The sequence below is a fragment of the Canis lupus genome, chromosome 29, assembly GCF_011100685.1.
Source record: "Canis lupus familiaris isolate Mischka breed German Shepherd chromosome 29, alternate assembly UU_Cfam_GSD_1.0, whole genome shotgun sequence".
Lineage (NCBI taxonomy): Eukaryota > Metazoa > Chordata > Mammalia > Carnivora > Canidae > Canis > Canis lupus.
Genome location: NC_049250.1, coordinates 17,247,258 through 17,261,349, shown reverse-complemented (window position 1 = coordinate 17,261,349; position 14,092 = coordinate 17,247,258). Strand labels below are relative to the sequence as shown.

General features: G+C 33.8%; 1 protein-coding gene and 1 pseudogene across 4 annotated transcripts in view; one reads left to right on the top strand and one right to left on the bottom strand.

Moving 5' to 3' along the window:
* ARFGEF1 (ADP ribosylation factor guanine nucleotide exchange factor 1) overlaps positions 1–14,092 on the top strand; it is a 140,150-nt gene that overhangs the window by 61,596 nt on the left and 64,462 nt on the right. For 2 of the 4 annotated variants that reach the window (XM_038579444.1, XM_038579445.1), the window contains exons 7-9: positions 343–453; positions 12,260–12,435; positions 13,560–13,693. In XM_038579444.1, coding sequence (XP_038435372.1) covers positions 343–453; positions 12,260–12,435; positions 13,560–13,693 — 421 coding nt within the window. Of the gene's footprint in view, positions 1–342; positions 454–9,591; positions 9,656–11,504; positions 11,555–12,259; positions 12,436–13,559; positions 13,694–14,092 lie in introns of those variants that run through there. The other 2 variants (XM_038579446.1, XM_038579447.1) reach the window with 2 other exon arrangements.
* Positions 8,838–9,326, bottom strand: LOC106558017 (annotated as a pseudogene).

Sequence of the window (14,092 nt, the reverse complement as noted above, 5' to 3'; positions counted from 1 at the left end):
TTAATGTATACTTATAAGAGTTTCAGATATGTTAGAAATGTTTCATTCAAAATACTTTAAAATGTTTGGCTCCTAAAGGAATAGTCTAGAAAATCCACTTAAGTTGAATGATCATTTAGTAGTTTGTCAAGTGAATCATTTTTTAAATTGACTTGAATTTATAAAATATTTTAAATTTGATTTAGTTATGAATTTTGAAGGTTTAACTTATAATAGCTCCTAGTTTCATGTATCAGATTTTCTTTTATTCTTAATTTTTAAGAAAGTTTTTAATTTTAAATGTTTGGTAAAGTTTTCCGAAAAAGCCAAAATAATGTTTCCTTGGATTTTTCTTTTTTAAAGCATTATCTAAAAATGACATATTATATGATGGAGAAAACCATGACTGTGAGGAAAAGCCACAAGACATCGTACAGAGCATTGTAGAAGAAATGGTGAACATTGTTGTTGGAGGTAGTGTATTTCACTCAAAATTGATTTCTTCTGTCTTTGATGCTTCATCTCACTTGGAGGCTATTTATGTAATGTATGGAGCAAAAATATAAGCTCTTTCTCAAATTAGAGTGTGTGTATAGAAAAAATATTTAGATATCTTTCATTATAGAAGAGTTACTCTCTTTTTTCTCTAGGTTCAGTTACAATCTTTTATAAAAATCCATTATTCCCCTACCCCATTAAAAGTTGATGCCATTTCATTTTTTTGTTTTTGTGTTTCGTGGTAGAGGTATATTCTTTATCCTCCTAAATGTGCTAAACTTGATAAACTAGAAAATATTGAATTTGATTTGGTTTTAAGTATTCATGTCTTTTTAAGAAAAATCGTGCTTTTTTATACCTTTATTATCACAACCAAGGTATAGTTGTTATAGAGCCAAGTCCTATCTTATGGATTATATTATAAAGATGTCTTAAAGTTTGTTAGGAATTAAACTCACATTTTCCATAAATAGTATTATTTATAGATAGGATTAGGTTTGAGACTAATCCACTGAAGCTTATTTAGTTCATAGCATCTTGCCCAGAACTAAGCATAATACCTTGCTACATATACTTTTAGATGTACGATTAAATGTACTATATGGCTCCTGAATGAGAATAATACTGTTTCCACCATACCTAACTCCCACTTATAACATCATTTCTAAGAATATATTTTCTCCTTTAATGCAGCACTAGAACCAGGCATTCATCTGATTGCCTTCTCTTTTTTTTTTATCTTCTCATTCAGCAAATACTAAGGAAGTGCTTACAGTTGTGTGGCACTGTAGGAGGATACAAAAGTTAATCCAAGATAGACCCTACTCTGGAAGAAGGGGGTTCTGGAATATATGTATGTAAGACTAATATAAGGTATAGAGTAATAAGTGCCATTACATAGAAATAGCTAACATCCTAATAAAATTCAGAGAAAAAGTGATTATTTCTAGTTAAAATGAACCAGAAGAGTTTCATGTAGGAGATGATACTTGAAATTAGACTGGATTCACACAGGTCTAGGGATGGTATTTGATGTATTGAAAACTTTTGGTTCAAGTGTAGAGGAGAGGGTGGTTTGGGAAATGACATGTGGTTTGGCTGACGTATTAAGTATGTGATGTCATAGAATAGTAAGGTTAAAGAAATCTTGAACAAACTTACTAATTAAAGATTTAAGATTTTAGACTTCATTCCATCACAAAATGAGTTAGCATTAAGGATTTTTAAACTAAGAGGTGGAATGATTAGAATTATGTTTTAAGGGATCCCTGGGTGGCGCAGCGGTTTGGCGCCTGCCTTTGGCCCAGGGCACGATCCTGGAGACCCTGGGATCGAATCCCACATCGGGCTCCCAGTGCATGGAGCCTGCTTCTCCCTCTGCCTGTGTCTCTGCCTCTCTCTCTCTCTCTCTCTGTGACTATCATAAATAAATAAAAATTAAAAAAAAAAAAGAATTATGTTTTAAGAAACTAGGTGGGGAAGTAGAAAGTACAGTAGGAAATCAGTACAGTAATGGAATCCTCAGTACGACAGAAACAGTGGAAATGGAGACGAAAACGTGAATGAGAAGTGAGATAATGCATGTTAAATCAAGAAGACTTTACAGCTGGGATCCCTGGGTGGCTCAGCGGTTTAGTGCCTGCCTTTGGCCCGGGGCGCGATCCTGGAGTCCCGGGATCGAGTCCCATGTCAGGCTCCCGGCATGGAGCCTGCTTCTCCCTCTGCCTGTGTCTCTGCCTCTCTTTCTCTCTCTATGTCTATCATGAATAAATGAATAAAACCTTTTTTTTTTAATAGAAGATTTTGCAACTGATTAAATATCTAGATGACAAAGAGAAATTATAAGGTATCTCAAAGATCCCCAAGATACCTCAGGGTTTTGTTACTCACTAGAAGGACTCAGGACTCCTCATATAGTTAGACTTACCACTAGAATTTTTACTGTGTGAAGGTACAGTACAAAATCATCAGGAAGAGGGCAGCCCGGGTGGCTCAGCAGTTTGGCACCGCCTTCAGCCCTGGGCATGATCCTAGAGTCCCGGGATCGAGTCCCACGTCAGGCTCCCTGAATGGAGCCTGCTTCTCCCTCTGCTTGTGTCTTTGCCTCTCTGTGTGTCTCTCATGAATAAATAAATAAAATCTTTAAAAAAAAATCATCAGAGAGAAAAGGTATATGGGGCAATGCCTGAAAGGAAATCAGATGCATACTTCAAGGAGTCCTCTCCCAGTGAAGTCACACAGGAGGCTTTTAATTTTTCCACATCAGGGCAGCTCATTAGACCCGTATCCAGAGTTATGTAGGCTCCTTCTGCCCAAATTTCAGATTTCCACAAGGAAAGCTGCTTTTCAGCATAAACCATATTTTTTGTACAAATAGTTTAGGTATGGTGAACCACTCTTAATAGTTCTGGGAATAGTGGGAACCCTTCCAAAATAAAATAAATTACGGGGTGCTAGCGAAGGCCCAAAAGCCCTATAAACTTAACATGAGGGAAGAAAGAGCATTATGTACCCATACATTCTTTAAAAGTTTAATAATATATCCAAGGGGATGGCAAATTACATTCCATGAACCAGATTTGGCCCATTGCCCGTTTTTGTAAATGTTTTCTTGGAACACATGCTCATTTGTTTACGTATTGCCTATACTGGCTGTCTTTGCACTACAAAAGTAGAACTGAGTAGTTGCAACAGACCATATGCCTTCAAAGCCTAAAATGTTTACTAACTGGCCCTTTGCAAAAAACTTTACCAGTCTCAAATACATATTAATTCAGAGTGTGAAGTGAAATTTCTCTCATTTTTATGCAACTTTTTACTTAGAGCATTTTCAAACCTAGAGAAAAGTCCAAAGAACAGTACAGTGAACCCCTGTGTATGCCCTTTCTCTAGATTCACTGGTTGTTAAGAATTTTGGAACATTTATTTTATGTGTCTTTAAATGGACCTACATACATTCGTATATGTAAATATGTGAGTTTTCCCCATCTTTGCTGAACCTTTTAAAAATTGGTTATGTATATCTTGATACTTCTAAATACTTCAGCATATATCTTCTAAGAATAAAGGCATTCTCATACATAACCATAATTCATTTTCACACCTAAGAAAATTAACACTATTTCAAGAATATCTAATATAAATACTACATTTTAAAATGTTCCCAAATTCTCAAAATGTCTCTCTTACATCTTTTTTTTCCTTTTCTTTTTTAAGTGCGGGACCTGATCTGAGTACACTTTCGCTGCATTTGGTTTTGTCTCTTTGGTCTCCTTAGTTTAGAACAAGTCTTCTTGCCCCTTCATAACATTTACCTTTTTTTAAAAGAGTATGAAATTATCTTGTAGAATATTACACATTTTGAGTTGATATGACAGTTTCCTGAATTAGTTTAAATGTATTTGACAGGAATACTGCATAGGTAATGTTGGTACTTCTTAATACATCATGTTATGTTAATTGGTGCATAACAACAAGTTACTCCTATTAGTGATGTTTGATCACTTGGTTAAGATGATGATGACCAGCTCTCTTCATTGTAAAGGAGCATTTTTCCCTTTATAACTGTAGTTGACATTTCAACGAATGACATGCATTGGAACTGCATGGATCTACTATATGTGGATTTTTTTCCCCATAAATATAGTCCTGTGAATGTAGTTTCTCATTGATTTTCTTAATTTTTCTCTAGTCTACTTGATTATAAGAATTATAGTATATAATACATGCAACATGAAAAATATGTGTTAATCAACTATATGTTATCAGTAAGGTTTCTGAGCTTCAGTAGGCTCTTAGTAGTTAAGTTTTGGGGAGTCAAAAAATTACACAGCTTTTCAACTACACCACAGGTTGGTGCCCCTAACCCCTGTGTTGTTCAAGGATCAACTGAAATATAAAATAATTGGAGAATAATACTTTGAGATCATAGAAGGATCCATTCATTTAGTGGTTTTAGCATCCATTGATGATCCTTGATTTACTTAGATGCTGCATTGGTTAAAAATAGTGATTTCATAATTTCAACATTAATTGACAACTTTTTTTTTTTTAATTGACAACTTTTCTATGGACAAGACCGCCTCTCCTTTAAAAAAAAAATAACACTGTGAGCTCATGAAGTCTTTTGTTATTCAGTGTATTCTAATCATTTGCCATTATTCTTTGTTCCTGATCTAGGCAATAGGAATCGAGCTCCTTTGTCTTTCTGATGTAATCTATTATCTTATGAGCATTTCCTTCTTTTCTGGAACAGCAGGATGTTTTAAGTTAAATGTTCAACTTTCCCTTTCCTCTGACCTTGAATCAGTTACTTCTTTAAGGAGTTTTTGTTCTTAGTGGACAGTTGTATTTAGAGACTAGGTGTACTACTCATTGCTACTGAGGTGTCATTACTTCTTAGCCTTTCCAGTGTACAGAAATAAGGTGATCTACAGTCACAAGTTCATATTGATAGTTCCAGTTCACATTCAGTGCCACTAGATTTCTCTTCATCCTTCTGATATTTCATATTTGTATCTCTCTCTTCCCCAGTTAAAAACCCAAGTTCTCAGCAACAATGTACCATTACCAGCAACGACTTACTAATTTAAAGTTCAAAATTCTTTTGTATGTGTGTATTTAGAGTATGTCCTACTAAGAGTAAATAATAGCTATGCTATATGCAATAACACAGTTTACAATAGCAAACTGTATTAACTTTTATTGATTTAATTTTATTTATTTGAAGATCACTTGCATGAATCAAAGTAAAAATTATATAAAACATTAATTCAGAATTCTTCCATCCATTCCTTCCTTTGCTGACCTAGTTTCCATAGGTAGCCACTTTCATTAGCTTTTAGTTTATCCTTTGTTTTGTGTTTGTGTGTGTGTGAATTTCCCCCAGACTAACAAGCAGGTACTTAACATTATTTCTCTTTCTTTTTGGCAAAACACTATGTCTACTCCCTTTTTTCGTCTTCCTTTTTTTCACCTAATATTTACTAGAAATCCTTTTATTTTAGGTGATGGTTGATAGAGATTTTCCTTATTTTTTCTCTTGGCTCACTCTCTGCATAATACTCTATCATGTGGACATGTCATAGTTGACTCAACCAGTCCCTTACTAACAGGAACTTTGGTTGTTTCCAATGTTTTGCTATTACTAGTAATGCTGCAGTGAATAACCCCTTACATCTGTATTGTTTCTTACTTGTGGGGGTTTATCTTGGTGAAAGATTCATAGAAGTGAGATTACTGGGTCAAGTGGTAAATGAATGTGAAGATTAATTAGCTATTGCTGAATTTCCCTTCATAGATATTGTACCATTTTGCGGTCTTATTTTTTATTTGTACCATTTTGCATTCTTACCAGCAATGTACCTGTTTCTCTGTAATTGCCAGTGGAATTTAAACTTTTGAAATTTTGCCAGCCTGTTAGGTGAGAAATCTATCTTACTCTATTTTTTTTAATTCTAGTATATTTAATGTTCAGTGTTACATTAGTTTCAGGTGTACAGTATAGTGATTCAGCAATTCAATACATTATTCAGGGCTCATCCTGTAGTGTACTCTTAATCCCTTTTACCAATTTCACCATCTGTTAACCATTAGTTCTCCATATTTAAATAAGAGTCTGGTTTTATGTTTGTCTCTTTTTTCTTTGTCCATTTGTTTTATTTCTTAAATTCCACATATGAGTGAAATCATATATTTGTCTTTTTCTCACTTATTTCACTTAACGTAATATCCTCTAGATCTATCCATGTTGTTGCAATGGCAAGATTTCATTCTTTTTTAGGGCTAAGTAATACTCCATTGTGTATATATACTACATCTTCTTCATTTCTTAGTTTGGTTTTAATTTGAATTTCTATGGCAGTGAGATTAAATATTATATCAGATATTTGGGCCATTGTATTTCTTTTTTTTAGTGAATCATCTTTGCATATCTTTTGTTCATTCTATCAGATTTTAATTTTTCTGTTATCTTTGATTTTTTTTCCCTTAGTTTTTAAGAATTCTTTTTATATTAGGATTCTGAGATATATTTTACAAATAATTTCTCTCATTTTATTGTTTGTCAAGTCTTTTGACTTTGATATGGTGTCTTTTGCTCTGCAGGAGTTGTGTTCTTTTTTCTTAAATATTGTTCATGCATGTCTGCATACATGTTTTAAAATCTAAATGGGAACACACTGTACTTACTGTTTTATAATCTGCTCTTTCAAATTCTGTAGTTTCCATTTTATGTCAGTTTGTATTTTATTACTCTGATGGTCCATAATTTATTTAAATAATCTCCTATTAATACTAACATTTAGATTATTTCCAAGTTTTTGCTCTTTTATGTACACTACTCTGAGGAGCATTCTTGTTATAGATATCTTTTAGCGCTTTAGGATCAATTTATTAAAAGAATACTTTTGAAAAAGGAATACTTCGATCAAAATGTATGATCATTTAAAATTTATACACAGTGCTTTGTTTAATATTGCTTTACTGGATGGATTATTTCTTACTGTTGTATTTTGTGTTTCTTTGATCACTGGCAGGGTCAAAACACAGGCAGCAGTCATTATTTTTGTAGGTTAAATATTGGTAGTTTCATGGTCCAACTGAATAACCAGGGGCTATTTATACTTTTCTAAATTGCCTATTCATGACTTTTGCCTGTTTTTCCTTTTAGTTTTTTTATTTGTTTGTTCTTATTTCAAGGATTGTTCACATCAAGAAACTAGCCCTTATTCAGTGTAATGTAAATATTATTTTCTAGTCCGTTTTTGTTTTGTTTTCATTTTGTTCAGCATTTGCTTATGTTATTCCAAGCAGATATTTGACCACACATAAAAAATTTAACAAATATTGTCTTTTTCTGTTATTTTTTTTTTTCTTAAAGATTTTATTTATTTATTCATGAGAGACAGAGAGGCAGAGACATAGGCAAAGGGAGAAGCAGGCTCCTCACAAGAAGCCCAATGCAGGACTTGATCCTGGGACTCCAGGATCATGCCCTGGGCCAAAGGCAGATGCTCAACCGCTGAGCCACCCAGGCGTCCCAAATACTGTCTTTTTCTTTGTGAATTCTGTTTTTGTCTTGCTAAGAATGGGTTTTACCACCTCAAGATTACAGAAATATTCTGCCAATAAATTTTTCTAATATTTTTATTTTTATTTTTATTTTTTTAAAGATTTTATTTATTCATCAGAGACACAGAGAGAGAGGCAGAGACACAGGCAGAGGGAGAAGCAGGTTCCATGCAGGGAGCCCGATGCAGGACTCAATCCCGGGACTCCAGGATCACGCCCCTGGGCTGAAGGCGGTGCACTAAACCACTGAGCCACCCAGGCATCCCATATTTTTGTTTTTATTTTCTGAATTTAGATCTTTAATTCATCTGAAATTGATTTTTCTGTATAGTATGTGATTGCATAGCTAACCAACAGAATCCTTTCTTACCCAATTAATTTGAAATTCCAGTTTTATCCTACATGATTCTGCTTGAGTTTCCTTTACAGTAACATTGAGCTATTTATTTATTATCTAGTGTTGAATTGTTTAAAATATTTTAATTTTATAGTACACTTTGATTTCTGTAGTACAAGTCCCCAACCCCTGCCAGTCAATTTTTTGAGACATTTTCTTATTGTATCTCTACATGACTTTAGAACCCATTGATTAAATTAAAAAAAAAAAGTTTATTTGGTGATTGGCATTGTGTTGTGTGTGTTAATTTACAAAGTTAACTTGGGGAGATATATCTTCTTTGTAGTACTGAAACTTCTTATCCAGAAACATAAGTTCAGTCAGTCAGATCTTCTGTGTCACTCAGTAAAATTTCATCCTTTGGCTCTTACACACTTCCTGTTAAATTATTTCTATATTCTTTGTTTTAGTTTTTTTTTTTTTTTTTAATTATTCATGAGAGGCAGAGATATAGGCAAAGGGAGAGGCAGGCTTCCTGTGGGGATCCTGATGCAGGACTCGATTCCAGGACTCCAAGGTCACACACCCTTAGCTGAAGGCAGACGCTCAACAGCCGAACCACCTGGGCGTCCCTAGTTTTAGGGTTGTTGTTTGTTTGTTTTTTTTTAAGATTTTATTTATTTATTCATGAGACACACACACACACACAGAGGCAGAGACACAGGCAGAGGGAGAAGCAGGCTCTATGCAGGGAGCCCGATGTGGGACTTGATCCTGCGTCTCCAGGATCAGGCCCTGGGCTGAAGGCAGCACTAAACTGCTGAGCCACCCGGACTGCCCCTTAGTTTTAGTTTTGATATTATTTTGGATAAATCATTTTTCCCCCCACTTTCTACTTTATTTTTTTTTTTCACTTTAACAGTTTTTATTTGAAGTCATATATAAGATTATTTTATTCCTGCATCTTCTCAGTTGTTTCTTCCTTATATTTGCCCTTTTCCTAATTGGTGAGATTTGGCTTTACATCAAGGATGTTTTTGCCATCTTTGTCCGGTTTTAGTCTAGTGTTAACCAGACTTTTTATGCTGGAGTGAAAGCCCATATGGACAGTTATACCACTGACTTTCTCTGGCTGTATTCGTTCAGTGTAGATGCTCCGTTTCTCCTGTAAACCTGGACTACTTTGCCAATTTGCTGACTTTTGTGGTGTCCTCACAAAAATTGTACTTCATCATTCTTTTGAATGGACATGGATTGAACGTTGTACTTCTGTTGTCTCAGCTTTTGTTGTTGTTGTTGTTGTTGTTGTTTTGGGGGGGGGTTTGTCTCAGCTTTTTGGAAAGAAGGGAAGACATAATCTTCCTGTGAATGTGGGAAGGTGCTTTGAAATACCTTTACCGTTCTTGGTCCAGACAGAAGTCACAAAGGAACTGAACTTCATTTTTTGGCTGCTGGCACTGGCCACAAAAGGCTCCCACTTCCTAATTTAATTGGAATATAGAAAAACCCTTATTTTTCTATGTTTGTCTTCTACTTATTCACCTTTGAACTCTCATTGTTTCTAAAGGTTTTTTATTTGATTATCTTGGGTTTTCTAGGTGAATAATATATTTTGTCTTAATTTCTTCTTTTTACAGTATATTTATTCCTCATTTTTGTTATTTTGTTTCTATTATAGAACATTGGTTTGAACTTCTAGAAAATATTGAATAGTGTGAATGATGACAAGGAACCTCATTTTGTTTTTAACATTACTGCTGTATTTCACCAGTAAGTTTGATCATTGCTATTGTCTTTTGGAAGATACTCTATCAAATTAAGTGTGGATGTGCGTGGGTATAATTTTACTTTTTTTAAAGTCAAGATTAACTTGAATTTTATCATGGCAGTGAAAAATACCAGACTAACAATTATCAAACTTACTGGTGAAATAAAGCAATAATGTTAAAAACAATACATTTGTCTCTTTTTTATATTTTTCATAGAAATCTCAGTGGAATTCATCAAAGGAGAAGTTAATTTTTAGTGGACTCAGTTTACTCCCTTGAAAACAGAAGTCTGCACTTACTTTTAGGGGACAATTGGAGGGAGAATTAGAGGAGAAGACATAGAGAATAGTAATATCTAACTCTCAAGTATTTTCTTTTTTTTTTTTTTCCTCCAGTATTTTCTGTGTATCTATGTATCCCATATGATTTTATGTGCTTTACTTACGTTTATTCATTTAATCCTTCCCAAACACTGGGATATTTAGGTGTTGTTACTATTCCCTTTTTTACAGTGAGAAAATTGAGAGATTTTAAGTTAACTTGTAGAAAGCAGTAAAGTGAAGAATATTTTCAATTCTTTGAGAAATTTCCTAGGAAGAGGGGAAAGAAAGTATCAATGAATATTGATTATTCCTCTCAGAAGTGTGAAAGAAAGGAGAAAAATGGACAGTAGTGGAGGTATAGCAAGAGTTGAAGGAAGATTTTTTTTTTTTCCAGTGGAAAGATTTGAGTATGTTTTGAGTATTGGAGAAGATTCAGTCATATACATGAGATTGAAAATATAATGTTAGAAGAAAATATTTGAGGGGGGAAGATACTAATGAATGTAAGAAGAGATGGATTTGAGGGTGAATAAATAGTTAACTTGAGAAATACAAAGGAATATTTGAAAGAAAAAGATTGTTGATTTTTTTGGGAAGAACTTTATGGTGGGACAAGGGAAACTGAAATAGCCTATGTTAAATTACCTACTTCTTAGCTAAGTAGAAGGTGAAAGTCCTTTGGTAAGGGAAAGTGGAGGAGGGGCAGTGGGAGGAGATGTAATTAGGTGTTGCGAGAAAGTGAAATAAGTGCTTTGAGGGATGATTATCAATTTCTGATAATCGTTGTTAAATTTTTTATGACTTCTTCCAGAGAATACATTGCATATTAAACATTTTTATATATGTAAGATATCTATAATAAATAATATATATATTTTAAAAGTTCTAGCAGTATCTAGCACATAAATACATATATAGTATGCATATAATATATATATGTTAAAAGTTACAATAGTATTTAGCATATCTAATATTAGCATGTTAAAGTCTCAAAAGGTCCATGGGAAAACTACTGTTTTGTGTAATGCAGAGTTCCCCAAATATATTTTATTACTAAGTATCTTTTTCATGTACCAGTTTTTAATTGTAAAACATACTTTTAAATCATCCAGTTTAATGTATCCAAGGTATTCTAATTTGGAGAGAAGAAAGCATCTTCAGAGTTGAGACACCAGATATATATACTCCTTTCATCACTGAATCAGTTAAAAATTGGGCTCATGTTATCATATATTGACAAAATAATAGCTACCATTTATTGAGAACCAGTTGTGTTTTTCAGTATTATATGTATGTAGGGTGTGTGTGTTTCAACGATTCCTCACATTTATTATCTTTGTTGCTGATGAAGAAACTGAGACAAAGAAAGATGAAATAAGTTATCCAGTTAAATGGGGAAACATGATTGAAACACAGAATTTTCATATTCCAAAATTTGCTCCTTATAGTATATTTCCATTGCTTATAGTTCTCCATTCTTTTTTCTTTTTTCTTTTTTTTTTTATATAGTTCTCTTTTAATTGGTAGTGTGAAATGAGCAATTTCCTGCCAGATGGCTGAGTTATGGCCACAAACATGTATGTATTTCTTTTTTGAAATAACATACATTACATGTAGAGGAGTTATAAGACCTGATATTATTTGCATTATCTGTTCTACTGGAAGTCATTTATTTCTGTTTATATTAATTAAAAGTGTAATTACTCAGAGTGACATGCTGAAAAATATTCAAGGAGTGTAGGCCAATTTTTCTATACCTATGTTCTAAAGAATATATTATTAGAGTTATTAATAGGTATTCTAAAAAGAGGAAGAGGAGCTCATGGTAAAACAGATTTTGGAAACACTGCATATTATATAGCCTCTTCAGAGAGCAAATTAAAGGCTATAATAAAGCTATTTCCCAGCATTTCTCTAACTTACTTGATAATGAGATTTTTTTGGGAGGAAATCTCTCTTATCTTCTTAAGGCATTAGCATTCATTAGAACCAAGTTTAGTACATGATAATATAGACTGAAAGTAAGCTTCTGTTTTGGCACATCCCAGTTAGCCTTTCATCAGCTGAGTGTGTTTCCTAGCTAGAGCTACTTAAGGATTATATTTGGATATATTCCAAATGCATACTTACTACTAAGTATGCTAACCTTTAAATGGTGCCAATACATACTATTTCACATTGCTTTTTTGCTACTGTTGCATTTTAAATACTCTTTATCCTTTTTCAGTACACTTCAGTTAAGTCAGATATATTTGCATGCTTTTTTCTTCATACCATTTTAGATATGGGAGAAAGGACTACTATAAATGCGAGTGCAGATGGCAACGTTGGAACTATAGAAGATGGTAGCGACAGTGAAAATATTCAAGCAAATGGAATTCCAGGAACACCAATTTCTGTTGCATATACACCGTCTTTACCTGATGACAGATTATCTGTCTCTTCCAATGATACTCAGGTATAAATGGGGGGGGGGGGTAGAGGGTATCTTGTTAATCTTATAAATTTATAGGCTACCAGTACCCTGTGGTGAATATGTCCAATTGATAATGCTGGCTGATTATAGTTAGGGAAAATAAAAACTTGGGTTTTTCTTATTGATATAAATTAAAGCAGTTTATTCCCTAAATATATTGATAACTAAATTCTCAACTCTAAGTTATTTCGTATGTGTTCACACTTCTCTATGCCCCCCCCCCATTGAAATTGCATTTAAAAAGACCATTTTTATCATGTATTCATAGGACAATTCTAGTATCATTGGATGAGAATTTTAGAAATCTAGGGAACTTTATCTTACTTTCATTCAGGGCTACAGTGGAATCTATACAATGGTAATGTTAGGTTTTCCTCATCTTCCCTACCCTATACCCTATATGTTTCCCTACCCTTTAGTGTGTTCTTATTTTAGGTAAGGGAGTCCTACCCTAAATCATTGCCCTATGTATACGATTCAGATTTCTTGGCTTTGTTGCCTTGACAGTTTCTGTTGTTTTATAAGTATCTGCACAGAGTAGATAAAACATAAAATAGGACAAAAACATAAAACACCCAGTGATAGGGAGTGGAAAGTATGGTTTAGGCCATGGGTGGGCTATCTTGTCAGGGTATGATGTGCCAGATTTTGTTAAATATTGGTATGAACTGGATAAATTCCATGATCTTTTTTTGGTGGCAAAGAGAGAATATTTTTAAAGAGTATATTTTTGAGGGTGCCTGGGTGACTCAGTTGGTTGAGCATCTGTCTTTGGTGCAGGTCATGACCCTGGGGTCCTGGGATCAAGCTTGGAGTCAGGTTCCCTGCTCACTGGGGAGTCTATTTCTCCCTCTCCTTTTGCCACTCCTTCTACCCATGTGCATGCTCTCTCTCTCTCTCTCATATAAAAATCCTTATTTAAAAAAGAATTTATTTTTAAGGTATTAATTTATTGCAGGGGAGGAGGGTGGTATGTCAAACTAAAGAGAAATGGTTTAGCAAATTCCTCATCTCGTTTCTCCTCCAACAGAACCCCCTCCATAGAAGGCTGAAATGATTTTATACTGGCAAATGTCTTTATTTACATGGTATGTTAATTTGTTTAGGAATCTGGAAATTCTTCAGGACCTTCACCTGGTGCTAAGTTTTCCCACATTTTACAAAAGGATGCCTTTCTAGTATTCAGGTCATTGTGTAAACTGTCCATGAAACCACTATCAGATGGACCACCAGATCCAAAGTAAGTTATTAGCTAGTCTTGAAAAATACAGTTTTTTAAACTTGAAACTTAACTTACTATAAGATAGATAGTCTTTGGATTTTCTTTTGTTCTTCTTGTCCTGTAGAAACATCAAAAATATAAACTGGGATTATTTTGCTTTTTAAGAAATGTATTTGAAAAACAATTCCAAAATTGCTAGATACCTTATACTGTTTCCCAAAGCATACCAACAGCATTAGAGAATTGTACCTGGTTGAACAATTGAAAGAATTCTTATTTCGGTATTATAAGAAACTTTGGAGTTAATGTAGCCGTGTTACATGCAGATTCATGCTAGGTTTCTGAAAGCTACCAGTTGAAAGGTAATAAAACCTAAGAGAAATTTTAAAATTCATGGTGAAAGATACTACATATTCA